The following is a 21,481-nucleotide window of genomic DNA, read 5'->3' on the forward strand; positions in this document are numbered from 1 at the left end:
GCAAGGGAAGTATTATAAAATATCTTATCTAAACTGGATGTTTTCACTAGAGTTTTAAAATATTTCATTTTGGTTAATATATATCGACTACAGCAATGATTTATTTTATATCTAGGAAAGGCCAACAAAGCAAAACAAAACAAATTCAGGTCAAGCATCAGATGCCTGCGCCATTTTCAAGAATTCTGTATCTTCAGCAGATACCCTTTTTTTTTTTCCTTTGGTACATCAAAGATTTAAAATCACTGCCTTCTTAGCAGCCTTTGTATATTTCATTATTACCTGGGGGACTGTGCTCCGTGAGTCATGAGTAGGCCGAGCCAATGTGATTAACTCTTTCATTGTTATTTTCAACAATTCCATTTTGCCTTTCTTAGGTTCACATGCCAATAGTGCCTGTGGAAAAACAAGGCAAAAATTAACGGGGCTCTGATTTTACATATACCTATTTGCTACTTCCCAGAATCAATCCCAAAATGCAAAATCCCCCTATAAAAATTCGTGGTGTCGGGGTGCCTGGGTGGTTCAGTGGGTTAAGCCTCTGCCTTCGGCTCAGGTCATGATCTCAGGGTCCTGGGATCAAGCCCCACATCAGGCTCTCTGCTCAGCGGGGAGCCTGCTTCCCCCTCTCTCTCTCTGCCTGCCTCTCTGCCTACTTGTAATCTCTGTCAAATAAATAAATAAAATCTTAAAAAAAAATTTGTGGTGTCAACAAAGTTAAATAAACCATGTGGTCTTGGGAAAGTAGCTTAACCTCACCATCCCTGGGATTCTTCATCAGAAAAATTCGGTGATGGTGTCATTTCCAGGTTTGCTTGTTAACGATATAATTCTAAGAGGCTGAGAAAATGGCTCTTGTTGACAACTCCTTTAGGACCATAACTAGGTAGCAGGTCTCAGATACAATAAGCAAGCAGTTTTTATAACAAATTTACCAACAAGAAAATTCTCTTTACTTAAAAGACAAAAAAAGTTTTTCTAAATTTTCTAAATTTCTAGCAAGGATTTGGAAACTCCCTGGAGACTAGTCAGTTATTTAATTCTTTACTAAAGAGTCTCTACCTGGAGGAGTATCAAATTGTAGCACTGGAAACTCCATGCAGCAAAAGAAAATACTATAAACTCCAAAGGGGTCCTACGCTTGAATTTTCAAGAGCTGCTCATTTACGTCTAACATTTTGCTAATGCACAATAAACATAAAAATAGGATATCAAACTACCTGAGGCAATAAAAAGGAATGAGGTACTGATATTTGCTACAACATGGATGGATTCTGAAACATGCTAAGTGAAAGAAGCCAGACAGGAAGGCCACACATTATATGATTCCATCTACATGAAATGTCCAGAATAGGCAAATCTATAGAAACAGAAAATAGATTAGTGGTTGTGTAGGACTAGGAGTAGCAGGAATTATTTCATTTGTACGAGCTACTAGCTCTCAAGAGTAAAAGTTTCAAGCTACTCAGCTTCTTCAGAAATACTTATAATCCATAAAAGAGGAAGACCCAAAATAGGTAAGTTTAAAAGAAAAATTTATCATAGTATATCTATGCTCAGAAAACCCATATATATTATTCTTCTAATGACCACTCAAAAAAATTCCATATCTGTTTGCACAAAAGTTAAGTTCATAAACTAAGGAGGGCAGTTTTTCTCCATAGTCAACACTAAATAAAGTTTTCCATGAGAACATAACTTATTAGTAAATTATGCTATGAGAAATGGGACATCTTGGAGCAGATTTTCCTAATAATTTATATTTTACTCAACTAACATAAATAAGAAAGTTATATGCAATTACTGAAATGTCTCCTTGGAACCATGGCTTTTGTTCCATCAAGAGCTGTGGGCATAATTACGACACTCTCCCCAAGGATGGGCTAAGAAATCGCATGTCCCTGATTGCTCTGTCACTGTGACCACTATTCACTACTGGATGGGAACCACGGGTGGAATTAGCACACAGCACAAACAGGCAACTAGACCTCGCTGTGGTGTTAACGTTTGTCCTCAGACAGACGAATGAGGCAAAAACACACTAGGTCAGAATGAATTACAGGCAGGAGATGAACCCAACTGATGTGGAATGGGTCAGATCAGAGAGCAGTTCATTTCTGAAGGTCACCAAAATTCATCTAGCAGAACTACCTTGAAGATCTCTGTATCAAAATCAACAGCCTCTGCAAGTGGGATCCACTGTCATCACACAATGATGACATTGGAAATTTGGGGAAGGAATAAGAAAGAGAAGAAAAAAATGCAGGTAGGGACACTAAACAAAATATTTCGTTTCACTGATTTTCATTGCTTTTATAATACCACCCCTCTTCCTGGACTGACTTACTGAATATTAAACAAAAACATATATTTTATGGAAGGATTCAGAAGAAACTGCTACTGCTTGTTACTTATAGAGAGTCTTAAGGGTCTTGAAATAACAGGAAGACTATTTTTTCTAATTCAAAAAGAAAAAGGTAACACGTACACTTCCTAGAAGTGAGCAGTGAGGACTGCCTCTTCATACCCAGGCGGAAATCTATACCAACCTCTGTTCACATGACAAGACTGACCTCGTGGAGGGTTTGTTCCAAGAACAGATCTGTCACGGGAACACACCGTCCACACATACAACAAAGCCACAAGTGCTACAGTACTTAAGAGACAGAATTGTCCCTTATGCAATATGTTTACTCACATGTCAAGGGAATTGTCAAAAGACAAATAAAACAAATTATCAGAGGACAAACAGCTATGTCCTGTGGATAAGTACCTGTATGTAGAAAGGAATTCCTGCACTGCGCCTTGTAGCACAGAGTTTAGATGAAGGATCACTGCATTTAATTTCTTCTAAAACATTCCATAACCACTGTTCCGGTAGCTTTTGCAGACTCACATTGGGGCACCTGAAAGGGATATATAAAGCAAACATTTGGAATAACCAAGTACCAAAAGGTAAAAGTACAAACTACGGATACACATCAACGTTGTTAGAAAAGAATAAATATTCTTACATTTGGAAGGAGGGAAACTAAAAATTGTCTCCCTTTCTACTTTTCACTTATTTTCCTCTTTATTACGGGTCTTAAGGTTTGAAACTATTAAAGAGTCCGCTTCTTACAAAAGCCTATGAAACATGTGTCTTGTCTGCAAAATAAGTTTTAATACCATGGCTTACGCCCACAGTCAAAATGTTCTGATCTTTTGACATTAATGAAATTCCTACAGATAATCTATCTGCAAAACTCAAGATTTCTAACAAAGGAAATAAACTTTAATATAACTTATGTTCTACCTTTATAAAGATTATTTACATCCAAAGAAAACACATATTAAGGTGTATTTTTAAGGTATATTTTAGTAATCATTTTCGTGTCTTTCAAAATGTGGTCTACCACAAAATTTTCAACCAAATCCAATGGAGAATTGATGAAGCAAGTTGGCATAAACATTTTGAGGTTATTTGGACATTACCGTTAGTGAGATTCTGTTCTATTATACTGTTACTCTAGAGTGCTTAAGAAAATTTTATTTAAAAAGCTTCTTTTTGGGGCGCCTGGGTGGCTCAGTCGGTTAAAGCCTCGCCTTCGGCTCGGGTCATGATTCCAGGGTCCTGGGATCGAGCCCCGCATCGGGCTCTCTGCTCGACAGGGAGCCTGCTTCTTCCTCTCTCTCTCTCTCTCTCTGCCTGCCTCTCTGCCTACTTGTGATCTCTGTCAAATTAATAAATCTTTAAAAAAAAAATAAAATAAAAAATAAAAAGCTTCTTTTTAAGGTTTTATTTATTTATTTGAGAGAGTGAGAGAAAAAGAATGGGCACATGAGTAGGGGGAGGGGCAGAGGGAGAAGCAGACTCCCCACTAAGCAGGGAGCCCGACAGGGCTCAATCCCAGGGCCCGGAGACCAGGACCTGAGCAGAAGTTAGACGGTTAACTGACTTAAGCCACCCAGGTGCCCCCCAAATTTTTTAACCTTATACTTTATCAGATTATATAACATTTTCTTAAGAAATAGTATATTCAGTGGTAGACAATTATTTTAGGAGGATCGTAACTGGATTTAAAAAAAACACATGAAAATAAAGGGATGAAGTCCAAAGAAAAAATATTTTTTTACACTGAGGAAGACATTCTGTAGAAAGATAACCTAATTCTTTTTTTTCCCCCCAAAGATTTTATTTATTTATTTGAGAGAGAGAGAAATAGCAAGAGAGAGAGGTAGGAAGAGGCAGGTAGGAAGAGGAAGAAGCAGGACCCTGGAATCATGACCTGAACCAAAGGCGGATGCTTAACTGACTGAGCCACCCAGGTGCTCCAAGATAACTGATTTCTTTTTTTTTTTTTTTTTTAAGATTTTATTTATTTATTTGACAGAGAGAGATCACAAGCAGGCAGAGAGGCAGGTAGAGAGAGGGGAGGAAGCAGGCTCCCTGCTGAGCAGAGAGCCCGATGCGGGGCTCGATCCCAGGACCCTGAGATCATGACCTGAGCCGAAGGCAGCGGCTTAACCCACTGAGCCACCCAGGCGCCCCAAGATAACTGATTTCTAATTTGCAGTGTGAACTGACCTCTTAGAATCACATGTGGGATTTTTTTTCTTTAGTCTGATATCAGATTGACAACTTCAGTTTCTAATTAACTATTTCAAACAGCAACTCAAATTTAGTTGTTTAGGTCTTGCATAAAACAAAATATGTGTAAATAATACTACTCTAAAGCAGAAGTTTTAAAAAAGGTTTTTAAAAGTTTAACATGGGCCTAAAAATGTACTAGAGATTATAGGACACCAAGGATGTGTATTTATAGGATGTGTCAGGGGCATTATGAACATGGAAGCAATGTCCATATTGTTTAGAGACGCATACTGAAGTACACAGGTATGAAAATAACAAATCAGAAATGTACTTTTTAACACTTCAGCAGGCCATAATGAAAGGTACAGATGAAGCAAGAGTGGCAAAACTCTGATAAGTGTTGAATATGGGTGATGGGTATAGGCAGTTCATTTCATTATGCTCTCCAGTTTTATAAACATATGCTTGAAATTTTTATGTGCTTTATATGTTTATAAATTATATGTTTAAAATTTACATTTGAAACTCCTCATAATAAAAATAATCCATTCGTGTAATGTTTGAAATTTTCATAATAAAAGTAACCCTCCCACACTTTTATAAGAACTGAAGTTACTTCCCATCACTGGATTTATATCTTTTTAAAAATTAAGATAAGGGGTGCCTGGGTGGCTCAGTGGGTTAAAGCCTCTGCCTTCAGCTCAGGTCATGATCTCAGGGTCCTGGGATTGAGCCCCACATCGGGCTCGCTGCTCACTGGGGAGCCTGTTTCCCCTCCTTTCTCTCTGCCTGCCTCTCTTCCTGCTTGTGATCTCTGTCAAGTAAATAAATAAAATCTTTAAAAAAAAATTAAGATAAATGCCTTTAATTTCATGGCATCATTTTCTAGTTTATTATTAACAATGCCAGCTTGGTATAATCCTCCCACAGTTACCCAATCAAACACTTAAATCCAAACTTCCCAGAGATGTTAAGTGCTAATGATACAGTTACAGATTATGGTCTTCCTTTGCTCATTCTTCACAGTTTTTTAAGTATGTTTGGATTAATTTACTCCACAGTGGGTGAGCAGGAAAAAGGAAAAAAAAAAATCAAAGCAAAAGTCATCTTTTGTGGTCTAATCATCCAAAAAAACTGGAGTCACAGAGGTGAATACAGTAAAAACTACTTGATCTAAGATTACAGGTAGATTTCATTTAGTTCTCTTCCCCATCACAGTGCAATGTAGGACTTGCTTATAAAAAATGCTACAGTCTAAGGTCAAGTCTCCAGTAGGAATTCACTATAAAAAAAAAACTGAGGAAAAGGAACTATAAGAGATAAGAGGTATTTTCCTATTTCCTTATTTTCCTTTCAAGTGCACTAAAATACGAGAATAATAAATACTAGCTCAGTAATGCTCCTCAACACCGTCTGTGAACCTCTCTTGAGCCTCCCTGACCTGGCATACAGAGGTTCTAGCAAAACCAACCAATCTGAAAATGGTAGGCAGGTCAGAGACAAGAGCAGGCCACCTCACCATGCATCATCCCTCCTTGCCTGAACTTAGAAGGGCTCGTGACTGTTAACAATCTTGATCTAATTCCTTTTCCATCTTAATCAAATATTCCAGCTTGATTCTAACCTTAAAAAATTTTCCATATGTCTATAGACTTTGTTATAGTGAGGTTGTGCACTTTGCTGATTCCCATTCTAACATACATGCCACACACACAGACACACATGCACATATACGTACCCTCTCCATATTCCCAACTAAGCATTTTTTTATGATTTCCACACTTTTCCTAGTCATACAAATTAGTAAAACTTCCTCTAAATGTTACATCTCACAAGGCCCTTTCCTTTCTCAAAGTTTCTACTGTACGAGGAACTGCTAGGCACAAAGCATACAGGTGGTCAGTACGGTGCCACGGACAGGGTGGACTCTAGGCTGGGCTTGGAGGATGTGCGGGCAGTATGGTGGAAGGCCCATATGTGTGGGCTTGAGGGAGCAAGAGATGAGATGACTGAGGAAATAGTTTAAGGCCCCAGGGGCAATTCCCTAATTTAGATTCTTGGCTATTATAATTATAAACAGTAAACCAGGCCTATTGATTCCCTTGAGTGGCACATACTAAGACTAAATGCTCCTTGTTAATTTGGGGAACTTGAAAATAAAGGTTAAAGAATATTCAACGAGGTAAAGGCTGGCAAAGTGCCCTCCCCAGAGCCCTCTCTGGCCCACTGCCAAGGATCCAGGAACCTCAGGAGCTCTGGGAAATGTTCAAGGCACCAGCTCCTCCCATCTAGTCCACACGGTCCTCTGCTATGGAATTCCCCAGGATCACACTGGTTTTTCTGCAGAACGTTTCAGTTGTCTGGTTTTCAATATGGACTTTGCACTGGACCTTATTTCTCTGATTCTCTAGCTTCCTAGCTCTGCATCCTCTCCCAGGCTAGTCCTGCCCCCATAGCCACACAAGAAAATTAGTCCAATAATAGAATTCCTACCCTTCTTAATAAAATGAAACATGCTACATTTTAAACAAAATAAACTTAGAAGTGTTGTTTAAATTATCACACTCAAAATATATTTGCCTACCACGAAGGAAAGAAAAATAAACATGTACTGAATGTCTATTATACATCAGATACAACACTAGACTTTTCACATCTTATCTTACTTTGCAACAAACAAGTCTATGAAAGGTGGGAGAGCACATGATAGTGCTTAGGAGGAAAGACTACAGGGCTAATTTATTTAGTTTAGAATCCTTGCTCTGTCACCTATTAGTGGTGTGATCTAGGACAAGTTAAGAAACCTCCCCATTTGTCCCTTTCCTCGTCTACGAAATCAAAGTGTTGGGGAGGATTAAATGAGTTTGTCCTGATTAAGTGTATAATATGTTCTTAAACAGGTTGTTTTCTAAAATTTTTATCTACTATTGGGGCACCTGGCTAGCTCAGTCAGCAGAGCATGTGACTCTTGATCTTGGGGTTGTTTTTAAGTTCGAGTCCCACTTGGGATATGAAGATTACTTTAAAAAAGTAAAATCTTAAAAAAAATAAAAGTATTATCTATAATTATGAGAAAAGCAAGCTTTAAAGAGTTTCAATTGAACTGAGAAAAATGGAACAGGTGGTTTACATTTTGACAAGCCACACCCCAACACATATTAATAATAACCAAAATATACAAATAGAATCCCCAAACCAAGTAAGCTCAAAAACAAGATAATTATCTGGTAATACAGAATAGAAATGCAAAGTAGCAAGAGTGCTGATACCAGAGATCTGCTGGGTTACAGCTCCAGAAGCAGCAATGATGGCTAGGAAGTCAGTTCTTGATGGGTAACTCACCTCACTCCCAGGAAACGGGAAATTTCAGGGGCTTCCTCTCCCATGAAAGGAAGTTGGAAAGGGGCTACTGCCAGAGCTGCAGCAGTAGGAAAAGTCATGAGCCCAGAGAAACCCCAAAGCAGGATGACTACTAACTTAGTGATCAGATCTGTAATACCCCCAGTATTACTTTGGGTGGGAGACCAAAATGCCACTATCTAATCTAGTTTTTCTGATAGAGAGGAATAAGCCAAAGGAGAATAAATAGAAACAAAAAAGACTCCTAATCATATAGTCAGCAAATCAAAACTCAAAACACAGAGATGTTTTATATTTAGAAAAGCTATCTTAAAAAGCAGTAATTTGACAATAAAGTCACTCCATATGAAACTTAATTTTATGAAGCAGTGTGACAAAGACCTTAAAATAACTGTTTAGAATACTCAAGAGATAAGGAATAACTTCTATTTAAAAAGAGGAAGAAATTATGAAAAACAGCGTTGGGAGATGCCTGAGTGGCTCAGTTGGTTAAGCATCTGACTCTTGATTTCGGTTCAAGTAATGATCTCAGGGTTGAGAGATGGAGCCCAGAGTCGGACTCAGTGCAGAGACTGCTTGAGATTCTCTCTCCCTCTCTTCTGCCCCTCCTCCAACTCACATCTGTGCACTAAATAAATATATAAATCTCTCTCTAAATAAATAAAATCTTGGGGCACCTGGGTGGCTCAGTGGGTTAAGCCTCTGCCTTCAGCTCAGGTCGTGATCCCGGAGTCCTGGGATTGAGCCCCGCATCGGGCTCTCTGTTCAGCAGGGAGCCTGCTTCCCTCTCTCTCTGCCTGCCTCTCTGCCTACTTGTGATCCCTGTCTGTCAAATAAATAAATAAAATCTTTAAAAAAAAATAATAAAATAATAAATAAATAAATAAATAAATAAATCTTTAAAAAAAAGAAAACAAAGATACTGGAAACACTGGAAATAAAATTGTACTTTCAAAATTTTTTTTTAAGATTTTATTTATTTATTTGACAGAGAGAGATCACAAGTAGATGGAGAGGCAGGCAGAGAGAGAGAGGGAAGCAGGATCTCTGCTGAGCAGAGAACCCGATGCGGGACTCGATCCCAGGACCCCGAGATCATGACCTGAGCTGAAGGCAGCGGCTTAACCCACTGAGCCACCCAGGCTCCCTGTACTTTCAAAATTTTTTAAAAAGTAACAGATGAGATGAATTCTAGAGCATTAGAGTCTCAGACAATAGTTTTCTGGGAAACGTACCCAAAACAATACATAGAAAGAACACAAAAACACACAGTATATACATGCACACATGTATATGTGTGTGTATGTGTGCACATACATACGTACAATAGATTGAGAGAAACCAATATAATCTAAGAGGGGTTACATAAAGCAGGAATAAAATGTCTAGGAGAAAAATCTCAAAGACATACCTCGACAATTTCCAGAACTGAAGAAAGTCATAAGGCCTCAGATTCAATATGTATACCAAGTATCGACTCCAAATAAATAAACCCATACCTAGGCATATCACAGTGAAATTGTGACTAAGAGAAAACCTTAATAGACACAGGAGATGAAAGAAAAAACAGATTACCTTAGAAAGGAAACCAATTATAACAAAGACAAGTTTCTCACTTGCAATAATAAAAGACACAGGTCTTCAAAGCACTGAGGGAAAATAACTGTTAACCAGAATTCTATATCCAGTTAAACTACATTCAAAAGTGGAGGTAAGATAAAAACAACTTGAGACAAACAGTAAGTTGGCCTCCCAAAGATCTCATGAAAAGAAACTCTAAAGAACATGCTTCCACAAAGTTAAGTCGATCCAGAGCAGTCTCAATGTGGTATCTCTTAGACACCTCAAACTCAACATACCCCAGACTAAACTGATGGCCTTCCTCTAAAAATCTACTCTGGGGGCGCCTGGGTGGCTCAGTGGGTTAAGCCACTGCCTTTGGCTCAGGTCATGATCCCAGGGTCCTGGGATCGAGCCCCGCATCGGGCTCTCTGCTCAGCAGGGAGCCTGCTTCCCTTCCTCTCTCTCTGCCTGCCTCTCTGCCTACTTGTGATCTCTCTGTCAAATAAATAAATAAATAAATAAATAAAAATTTAAAAAAAAAAATCTACTCTGCCCACAGTCTTCCCCATCGTAGCATACAAAAGATACATCTTGGCCCAAAAATTTTGGAATTGTCCTTTCTCCCAAATACCAAATTCAATCAGTCAACATACCTGTCTGTTCTACCTTCAAATTACCTCCAGCTTCAGATCACTGTTTACTATCTCCACCACTCTTCAAGCCATCATCTCTTTCCTGAATTGCAATAATATTGTAACCTCCTAGCTGGTCTCTCTGCTTTTACTATTATAGACTATTCTCAACAGAGCAGTCAAAGTAATCTTTTTATTTATTTATTTATCAAAGATTTTATCTATTTATTTAACAGAGCACAAGAGCAGGGGGAGCAGCACAGAGGAAGGGAGAAGCAGGCTCCTCACTGAGCAGGGAGCCTGATGTGGGGCTCGATCCCAGGACCATGACCTGAGCCAAAGGCAGACCCTTAACCACTTAACTGACTGAACCACCCAGGCACCTCTAAAGTAATCCTTTTAAAAGCCTAGATCATAACACTCCTCTGTTCATAAACCCTCCAATGGCTCCCTGTTTTACTCAGAATAAAAGCAAAAGTCTTTACTACATCTTATAGTATCTAGTTCTCATCAAATCCCCAGCAAGGCCTTTCAAGAATAAAAGCAAAAGTCTTTTCTACATCTTGTAGTATCAAGTCCTCATCAAGTCCTCATCAAGTCCCCATCAAGGCCTTTCAAGACCCTGGCACCTGGACTTCTCTCTACCTGAAAAGTCTTACTCCAGGAATACAACTGTTGATTATAGTGTTCACTAGACTTACCAATATGTTCAAATCTTTAATGAAAGTTTTTTAAACTCAAGTTTAAAAAAGAGAAATTGAGTAATTTCCCCAACATTCTAAAGCTTGTGAATGACAGAGGGAGAATTATAATGTAGACTGACGCCATAGCCCTTGCTTAAGAAAAAGGCATTATTTAAAGGTGCTTGTCCTAGTTTCTGTTCCACATCTGGCCTGATCTGCTCAGGATAGATATACTATCAATTCTATTCTTTGTTTCAGTGGATTTCATTCATTCATTTGGGGAAAAAAAAAAAAAAAGATCTATTAACTATCTAGTGGTTTGCTTCGCACCCTAGGAAATGGAGAAAGAATAAAAATTCCAAATTACACATAATTAAGAAAGCAAGTTACTGTGGCTTGGGAATGTATTACCAGAGTATATTGGTTTTAAGAAATTTGCCTTCCTAATCATTTTATTCAGGTTATCCTTCAGATTGATTTCAATCCCTGAATGTATACCAGGGTAGGAGTTAGAGTAGCTTTTAAACAAACTGAGTGATATGGATGGAAAGCTAGTTGGAGAATTAAAACACCCCACAGAAAAACCACTCAGCAGATAACTGTCTACTTGTAACTGACTTGATGTGAACTGTGTCTCATTCATTCTAGAAGTATTCCAATTCCCTTGACCAACTGGGAACATTTATGACTGTTAATAAACTTTCCTGTATTAACTAAAGGACTCACCACTGGCCTAAAGAAATTATTTCGCCTCCAAACCAAAGCAACTATTTCACTTTTTATTTTACTTTATTTATTTATTTATTTATCTATCTATTTGCTTGACACAGAGAGAGAAACCACAAGCAGGGGGAGAGCAGGCAAAGGGAGAGGAAGAAGCAGGCTCCCAGTTGAGCAGGGAGACTGATATGAGGCTCAATCCCAGGACCCAGAATAGTGACCTGAGCTGAAGGCAGACGCTTTACCACTGAGTCATCCAGGTGCCTTAATTTCACATTTTAAATGCAAAGTACATTTAAATCCAAAGTACAAAACACAATTCCCAGAAAATTAACAAAACTCAATTGCCAGGAAACTAATTATGTGTAACTCAACTGAGTAAATATTAAGCCTTTGACAATATCTTCATTTCCCAAATAATAGTTTATTTACCAAGCTGTTACCACTAAGGGTACAAGAAGGAAGAAAATCGTTTTATTTTCCCATAAATACAGACTTTCATTTTGCCAGGTGTAAGAGCAAATCCAAATGAAAATTCATTCAATTAAATAAGTTACTGGGTTGAGAAAAACGAGTACCAATGAAAGTAAAGCTATTTATTCATTGACTGTTAAACTTTTACCCTACCATGTTCCTTATATCACTTACCTTATTTTTCATTTGCTAATAATTTCAGTAAGTCTAAATAATGCAAAAAAAAAAAAAAAGAATTTGTTTTGAGGGTCAGAACCAGAATCTGTCCCCAATCCTGATAAAAAACCAATGATGCGCGTTTACTCAAACTCAACACCATCAGTCATCACCATCATCACCTGGGTGAAAACAGCTATGAACAATAATTAAAAAAAATAATAATAACAACACTCTTGGCCTGGCTGTTGAAAATAGCACACTTAGAACCCTAAAACAGTGCTTATCACATCAGAGTAAATGACACATAAGCAACCAAGAGGGGGATAACTGGTACTGGTCTGATATCCAAAGCAAAGACATAAGACTTTGATTCTTTCATACAGATAAAAACAGAGGAAACTGAAAAACATGTACCCAGTTATGGTAAAGCAAACAAAGTGCAAGGAAGTAGAAGAAAGATAATCTAGTAATTTAAGAATCATCTCTAAACATCTACCATATTAATACTGTTATGAGGAATTCTAGTTCTTTCAGTCATCCAAGCTCAAAGTCTTGTAAAGCAAAGCTTTAGCTGCCTACAACATAAAAAAACAAGCCAGACTATTGTCTTTGAACGGGAGTTGGGGGGGGGGGGGTCTATACCCTTACCCGTGGGGCACCATAACTTTTTGAAGAGAAAAATTTAGAAGAGAAAAATTACCCACAATGTAACAAGCTTTCACAAGCTACATGCTTTAAATATTCCACGCCCTAACCGAAAGTCATCCACTGATAATAGTGAACAAACGGATCTAAGATTCCAAGTACCGGTAAGGAAAGAGTCAAGAGGAGAATAAAAACAGTGTGGAGGGATACAGTACACTTTCTGGGAACAAAACTTTACCTCCATTTATTTTACACATTCATGTAGTTTCTCAGATGTCCCATCTAGCTCCTCTGCCCCTCTTCTATATAATTCTATAACACACATACGTACCTTATTTGTTGATGATCTTAAAACTACTTACTGTTTTTGTTATTACTGTTACTGTTAATGTTCATAGAGTTCTCAAAATACCTTTTCTTTTTACATCCATTTGGTTGGAGACTCTAAGGAAAAACATATCCAGGGAGTAGAAAATCCAGAATCCTTATCCCAGGACTCTCCAAGTCCTACATATTTGGAGAATCTCATTTGGCTTCACCTTACTGCTTAGAAAGCTTCCCAGAAAAAGCTGCTGCTGCTTGTCCTTCAAGCCTTGGCTTACTTTAACATAAAGGAAAGAGAGATTTTTTTCCTTACCAGCAAACTTTATCACATCAAACTACATATCACTATCTGATAACTTCTTATTATTTTCTAAACGTCCCGTAGTAACATAGTTATATAAACTCCATGATCCAACACGTTCTGTCCTATCCACTTCCCTCTTCCCAGCACCTTGTAACAGGGCCTGCCACACAATCAGGAGCTCAACAACTACCTGTTGAATAAATGAGCATCCCCTAACTTAGCAACTCTGCTAAGAGTGCCATTCTAAAAAACAAAAACAAACAAACAAACAAAAAACAGCTTGACAAAGAGGGGTATGGTAACTGGAAAAGAAAGTATGAATAAAAGTGCTTTCTAATGACAACAGGTGCCACCATTAGAGCCAGAAGGTGGCATTAATTATTCCTCCAATCACCTGGGACAGAAAGCTCAGTAAGTGTAAAGTTTTCTTGGTCCTGTCATTTCCGTCTTGTAAATTACCTAGTTAACTTTCCTAATTCCAAAGATTAGAATGCTGGGCTCAAAGTTCCTCTAAGAACAAGAACCATGTCTTACCACTATTTTTTCTATGAGGCCTACCCATCACAATTTCTTATACATAACAGGTGATCAATAAGCTTTTGTTGAACTGCTAATCTCTGAAGCAGTAGGAAGTTTCAAAAAACACTGGATTCTGGTGCCAGCTTGGTTACTAACTAGTTGTGCGGCTATGGACAAATCACTTGATTTCTTAGTGCCTAAGAAGGAAAATAAAATAATTACAAAACTGCTTTGAAATTCAATGAGACATTACTACCTGGGTTACTGTTCTAAATAAAGAACGCAGAGACCTTAAATTACATAAGTACCCAAAGCTCCTGGTAAGAACATCCCCACAAAACAATGAGCCCATCATGGCCTTAGTCTTTTGTTCAGGTCCTCATGTGCCCCTCTTAGTTCTACAGAGTTAAATGTTTCAAATTCAGATCCTAGTAATTTTCTCTACGTTCACAGCAGCTCTCTGGCCTATCACCTCATACTCTCCATGGTCAGTTGGAGCGTTTCTAACATAGCATCTGGCACAGAGGAGATGTTCAAGAAATCTTCTATTGGGACGCCTGGGTGGCTCAGTTGGTTAAGCAGCTGCCTTCGGCTCAGGTCATGATCCCAGCGTCCTGGGATCGAGTCCCACATCGGGCTCCTTGCTCACCAGGGAGCCTGCTTCTCCCTCTGCCTCTGCCTGCCATTCTGTCTGCCTGTGCTCACTCTTTCTCCCTCTCTCTCTGACAAATAAATAAATAAAATCTTTAAAAAAAAAAATCTTCTATTGAATGATTAAACAAGAACAGCTAGTGTGGGTGATGGGGGCTGCACAGTAGCTGTGCCTTTGGTTAGGCAGATAATTGGAAACAAAACAAAACAAAACAAACGGGTGTAGAAAAGGAGGGCTGGAACTTTAAGGCTTCTCAACGGTGAAGCCACTGTGCCTATAAAAATACAATAGCCTAATCTAGCGTTCTGACTAGTCAGTGAACCTTCGGTCTCCTCCCCAGCAAGGAAGGATTACTTTTTAAGGAAGTGATTTCAAAACTCCTCTGAGTTGCTGGTCCTTATGATAATGAAGGAATTAAGAGGTAAAAATGGAACCTTGCAAGGCTCCCAAGAACAATGCAACTACTCTGGTTGTTTGTTTTGGTTCCTCATCACACCATCCAGAGGTCAGCAAGGAAAAGGGAAAGGCTCCTGAGTGGAGTAGTCCTTGGTTCTCTCTGCCAACTCTGTGTGGTCACCAACCACGGCCGTGGGGAATTCCAACCCTGCCTGTGCTAGTGAGGGCCTCACCACTAAACAAGCAGACATCCTCCTTGTCTGAAGGACTGTTTGTTTTCCCTCACTCCCATGTCAACCTAATACAAAATCCACCGTGTCTTTAGTCTCCGAGGACATCATACGAATTATAAATTTCTTACATGGGATTCAAGGTTCTTCATAAGAAACTCTCACTAAAAGTTATTAATCCACAAAATACTCCTAAGAGATGGTTTATCAGTTCTAAAGGAAGTTTACTAAAAATGATCCAGCTCCCCTCAATCTTTCATGCACCCAATCCCCAGATTTTCTCAGTCAGAGACTCGAAAGCAGCCATGTACGATGAGCAGGAGGCTCAGAGTTGAAAGAGGCCTGGGGAGCTGAACCTGCTCCCTTCCTCAGAGAGGCTGCAGCACCCAGAAGCTTAAATGGCTTTCCTCTTGTTAATAAGGCTGGGAGACGGAGCTCAGCTCTACTTCATACCTCGGTATCCTTTCCTCTAAACACTGAGGGAGGTGGTGGTGGGTGAGGGTGGGGAGTGGGAGGAATCAGACCATTTTGACTCTCTTGTTCAACAGTCAAAAAAAAAAAAAAAAAAAAAGGCTGACTTGGGTGGGGGTGTTTTTTGGTTTTTGTTTTTCCACCTTAAGTGCTACAGCTTGAATCTCTGCTAAAAGTAACAAAAATTAACAACAGACCATTGCTGTTGTTCAGGCCTTTGTGCTGTCCTGAGCAAATCCCTGGAGCAAATCACTGTTCCATAAACAGATTAGACCACTTTCTATCCACAAAGCTATCTCCCTCATAGTGGGTAAGTATTCTAAGATAAGCGAAAAACCCACAGACTGAAATCAAATTACATCTGCTGTATACCCAACTAATTGGTCATTAGACTATTTTGTGCCAGTAAATCAGGTTCCCTGACTACAAAGTGGCTTTCCAGTGGCTTTGTCCATCCACCTAAGTGTGGTCACACGGGGCTATTTTTTGTTGAGTTCTGATTAGTTTTATTACTATTGTTAATTGAGAAATGTTATCTTCATTTCCTCAAACTCTTTCAGTATGGTCACTTTTCCTAACTTAGAGATTTTCCCAATCTCCCAATTATTTCATAAACTACAGTCTCCACTCCATTCATTCTCTGGTCAAGTATTTGACCAATGTTTATTTTTTCAATGTTTCATTCAAATGTTTATTTTTTCAAGGTTCATGTTGATTATTTCAATTAAACTAAACAGTGACAGATGTGCCTGAAGACTGGGTGCATGTGCATGCACATTTTAAAAAGGTAACATGACCCTGAAGCATGGAGAAATTTTAAGCCTGAAAAATGATTTGCCCAAATGAGAGCCAGTGACAAAGCTGCATATCAGCAGAAGTCATCTTCACCCCCTCTCCACCATCAAATACTGTGGAGGTTTACTGCAGGCTAAAACATCAGGGGGCTATTCTGAAGCCTGAGCTGCAGGCACAGGCAGTAACAACAGGGACCAAATCTAAATTGAATTGCCAAAAGAAGGCCATAGGAAAGGGCAAGATACAGTGGATTTTTAGAAGTGGTTAAAAGGGCAGAATAGATGGTCGGGTCTCTTGGTATTTAATATAACCATTCCCTGTGATCAAGGAGAAAAATTAATATTGAAAACTTTGGGACTTTGCTAGCAGAACTGACATAGTGGTTGATCACGGAGAACAAGAGTCCTCTGGTATTGTCTAAATGACTCAGTCTTACTATGAGAACTTTAAAAATAAGTATTCAAAGTTCAGGAAAGAAAGTAATACCTGACTCAACTATGGAGTGGGCTTAAAAATAAAAATTTAGGGGCCAGAAACCAACGACACCAAGATTCAGAATTTAAATATTAAAACATTCTAGTTTTCCACAAATCCTTTCAATCTGCTACAGAAATGGGGAATTTAAAGGATTTCCTCTATGGCTTCCCGGAGTGGATCATCAGTTATTCTTTATTTAATTATTAAGGTTTTAAATAAAATTCATAGGACACTCAGAAATAAAAGTGTCTTATTAGACACATTTGCCAAAGCAGGCAGGAATAAAGGTTTAGACAAGATTGTATTTTATATTATTAAGAGTTAAATGACTTTTTCCCCAAATCTCATACATTACATTCCACACTTATTACTTGCTCAATCGCACATTCTTTAGAGACCTGGTCTTTTATTCTCCAATAAAGCAGAGGAAATTATTTTTTCATTATTGTAATTCAATTGTTCATAAGAAGTCTTCTATTGAATTTAGATTGTAGAAGCTTAATGAACTGATGAAATTTTCAATACATATTTAAACTACTTCTGTCTACTATCACTGTTGACATCCATGAGTCAGCATTAGCATTTTATGACAAAAACTTCTAAATGTCAGCAATTCATTTTTTCAGGTCAATAACTGAAAACGATTCTAATTATTGCAATCAATAGCTGAGATTAAGTTATATTTCAATAAGCAGAAAAATTCAAATAGATGCAGAATAAGACAGTATTAAGCATTCACGAACCTCCCTTCTACATTTAGAACTGAAGTCAACAATTTAGTCCCCTTATAGTTAAGATTAATTCATGGTTGTACAAATGAAAGCTAGAGTCTCTGGCCTAACACCCTACTTTTAAGATTCTGTTCCTTTTTTTTTTTTTTAATTTATTTGACAGACAGATCACAAGTAGGCAGAGAGGCAGGCAGAGAGAGACAGGAGGAGGCAGGCTCCCTGCAGAGCAGAGAGCCCGATGCGGGACTCGATCCCAAGACCCTGAGATCATGACCTGAGCCGAAGGCAGAGGTTTTAACCACTGAGCCACCCAGGCGCCCCAAGATTCTGTTCCTTTTCACTGAAAGAACAACTTAAAATACTAGGGTCATAAAGGGTAAACAAGCAAATATAAATTTCACCAGAAACCTGAGTTTAGAATTATGACTTCAAAGCACCAATCACTTCAATCAAATGCTTAGGCACGTACTTAACGTTTTTTGAAGATAGTATGTATGTTTCATCAAATTCTAGATAAAAAGCACCATATAAGAAAATCGTATTTTGAAAAACTAACTCAACATACTATGTATGTGTGTGTGTATGTACGTAAGTGTCGCTTTCAAAAATTGCCCAGAAAAAAGAACAGCATCTCCCACTTCTATTTATTCTTAGGTGATTGTTTAATAGCAAAGTTAGTTTACATTTGAAGACATTTTGAATAATCGTATTAAAAACCAATTCAAACAATGTGGCTCATGTTTAACTCTTCAGTTATTTATCCATTAATCTCTTTAAGTGCCTCCTTCCCTAGCACAGCTGTAGTTCAAGGGGTAGCCAGCAGTTGGCCTCCGTTTCAGTGGATTTTCATGAAAGCCCAGATTTCTTTCTGAAAATTTTTTAAAAGTTGTATGAAAAATAACTTTTTCATAACTTAAGGGCTTATAAAAAACTTTCAAAAGGATCCAAAAGAAACACATTTTCTTTTAAAAATAAAAACTAAACAAAAGGAAGCCACACACATTGTAAAGATGTTCTCTCCAAAACATTCTGTTCAGCAGATCTGAAATGTCTCCAAAGGACAAGAACCGCTTGGTTTGGAAGCAACAGTTGAGAACTCGTAACAGGTTGGTTAAAAGCCAACAGTGACAACTGTGAGATTTTTAAAGCAGATTAGGAGTGGCTAAGATACCAGGCATGGGCCTTACCTAGTCTCCCTGCTCCATGTACTTGGAATTCCTTCAACTGTAGCATTCAACCACCTAGTATAGCTGTTCAAAAGCCTCTGTCCTTGGTCCTCTCTTCTTTTCTCCTTTTACGTTGTCCCCTGAAGACTGCAATCCTACTAACTACAATGGTTATGATGACAACTCCTAAACCTACGTCCCTGTTTCTGTTATATCTCCCAAACTTAATTCCCCTATCTCCAAGTTCTGACGTACGTATTTCCACCAGGATATGCCATCATCATCTCACACATAACACATACAAAACAAATGTATTCATCTTTATCAAACTAATTCCCTCTTTCAGTTTCCCTGCCTGGTAACATTAATCCTGTTGTTCTGGTCACCAAGAATTAAAGCACAGAACAATCCATCCCACATGTATTTCTACAGGATGATCTTGCCACTTCACCAACAAACACATAATGGAGTCTAATTCCTCTCTCGAATTTGGACTAGCCTTAAGATTCACTTATAACTGGAAGAATATGACTGAAGCAATACTATGAGACTTCAGGGACTAGGTCAGAAAAGACCATAAGGAAGGAAGGAAGGTAAGGAGAGAGGAAGGCAGGGAGGGAGGGAGGGAAGGAAAAAAGACCATGAAGCTCCTGCCTGATTCTCTCAGAACTCTTTCTGGTGAAAGCCAGCTGCCATACATGAATGTCAACTACCTTAAGACTCCTAAGCTAAGAGACAACAAGTAGTCCCAACCTGGCCCAATCTTCCAGCTATCCTACCAAGTTGCCATAATATGAATATGAATATAAGCTATCCTGGATCCTCTTGACCAATTCATCTGCCAGCTCAATGCCACCAACTGTACTTAGTAAATACACTGAGAAGAATCACCCAGCTGAGCCTTGCCCTAATTCTCAACACATAAAATCACGAAATATATTATATAAGTAGAATAAAATCCACAGCTTCCTTCTAAGTATTTAATATGTTGTAAGTGGAGTAGTTACTATGTGGGGCTGAATGTTAACTGACATGCCACTTCTTTCCCTCCTCCATTCCCAGGGCCATCAACAGAGGAAGAAGCTCTCATCACCTTAGATCTAGTTCATTATAACTGGTTCCAGAGCTTCCTCACTATAATCTGCCATTACAATCTATCTAACCTAATAGTTTCAACCTGAAAACTACTTTTGCAGACCAACACTATAATCAACACCAGTCTCATTGATGGTTTCCATTTGTAGAAAGTTTTATAATGCAAACTTGATTATACAACAACCGCCAGAGATCTGTCAATATGGCAAATATTCTTTTCCTTACTTTAGGGATGAAGAGATCAGAGCCAAGGAGATTAATGTTTGTACAATAAAATCATCACCACCACCACCATCAATATCACCACCAACATCACCACCACCATCACCACCATCACCACCACCATTACCACCATTACCACCATCACCACCAATATCACCACTATCACCATCACCACCACCACTACTACAGTAAGGATGACTTATTTACTCACCTAACAATATGCCATTCTGATTCTAGCCTCTGAACATCTGCTCACAAAATTTCCTCCTTTCTCCTGCTATCTACTTAAACCTTGCTTATGCATTAGCGTAAATGCTACCTCCTCTCCATTAAGTCCTACCAGCCTATCTCTGTTGCTTTCTCTCCATTATTCCTACAGAATTAATAAATTTTATCCAAAATTTAACACTGGATTGTTTATCTTGCTCAAGTATGTTGGTCTCACTTTCCAGGCTGGCACTCAGCTAACACACATCCATACACATAGCAATGTTGAGTGCTCACAACCAGTGTCTGTTCTGACCAGTCAGTACTCATGACAAACCATCTGTTAAATATTTTGAATTTCATCTCTGCTTATTTCCTACACTAAACAATAAGCTCTTTAAGAACAGGACCCTTGTCTTATAAAGAAGTACTATATCCTCCAAACCAAACACAGTACTAAGCACACAACTAGTATTCAATATATATTTGATAACTGATTTGAAGGTAGTAAAGTGTGTTGTGTTACGAAAAAAAAAAAATATCCCTAAGTCATGTCTACACAGGAAAGAGAGTTGAAAAGATAATAAAATATTTTCAAGATCAGCATTTTAATGTCAGGGACATTTTATAATTTATCATTTACAGATATTCTGTGCAGCCCATAACTGCAAAATGTGCTATAAATGTTTTACCAGGAGTGTGAAAAAAATGTTTCAAAAATATTCAAGGAGTCAATGTCTTACCAGCCCAAAATAAAATGTTTGCTGAGGCTACAAGACTGGCAGAACTCTGCTTCATTTCAAAAAGTTTCCAGGCAATGGAAATGTTTTCCTGGAAAATACTACCTTTTATTTAGAGAACACTTGCCATGAACACTTAGTCATTAAGTAATTTAAGGTTTCCTTACAAGCTCTTTGGAGGAAATCTATTATATGAATGAATGAAATTATCACCACCTATAATGTCAAAAAAACACATTTGGCTAAATATATGAAATCTACCTAAGTATTTTTCCAGGTAAGGGGGGAAAAATCTTTGATACTTTTTGGTCTACTTACTGTTCTTTTAAAATTTTCTATAAGA

The 21,481-nt window shown here is 38.3% G+C and overlaps 1 protein-coding gene across 7 annotated transcripts in view; it reads right to left on the minus strand.

Annotated features, from left to right (window-relative positions):
* The window catches only part of THADA (THADA armadillo repeat containing), a 328,389-nt gene that overhangs the window by 246,201 nt on the left and 60,707 nt on the right, over positions 1-21,481 (minus strand). For all 7 annotated transcript variants that reach the window (XM_047747152.1, XM_047747155.1, XM_047747154.1 and 4 more), the window contains 2 exons: positions 2,774-2,906; positions 283-396 (listed from right to left, as the gene is read on the minus strand). In XM_047747152.1, the coding sequence (XP_047603108.1) occupies positions 283-396; positions 2,774-2,906 (247 nt within the window). The remainder of the gene's footprint in view (positions 1-282; positions 397-2,773; positions 2,907-21,481) is intronic.

The sequence above is a fragment of the Lutra lutra genome, chromosome 9, assembly GCF_902655055.1.
Source record: "Lutra lutra chromosome 9, mLutLut1.2, whole genome shotgun sequence".
Taxonomy (NCBI): domain Eukaryota; kingdom Metazoa; phylum Chordata; class Mammalia; order Carnivora; family Mustelidae; genus Lutra; species Lutra lutra.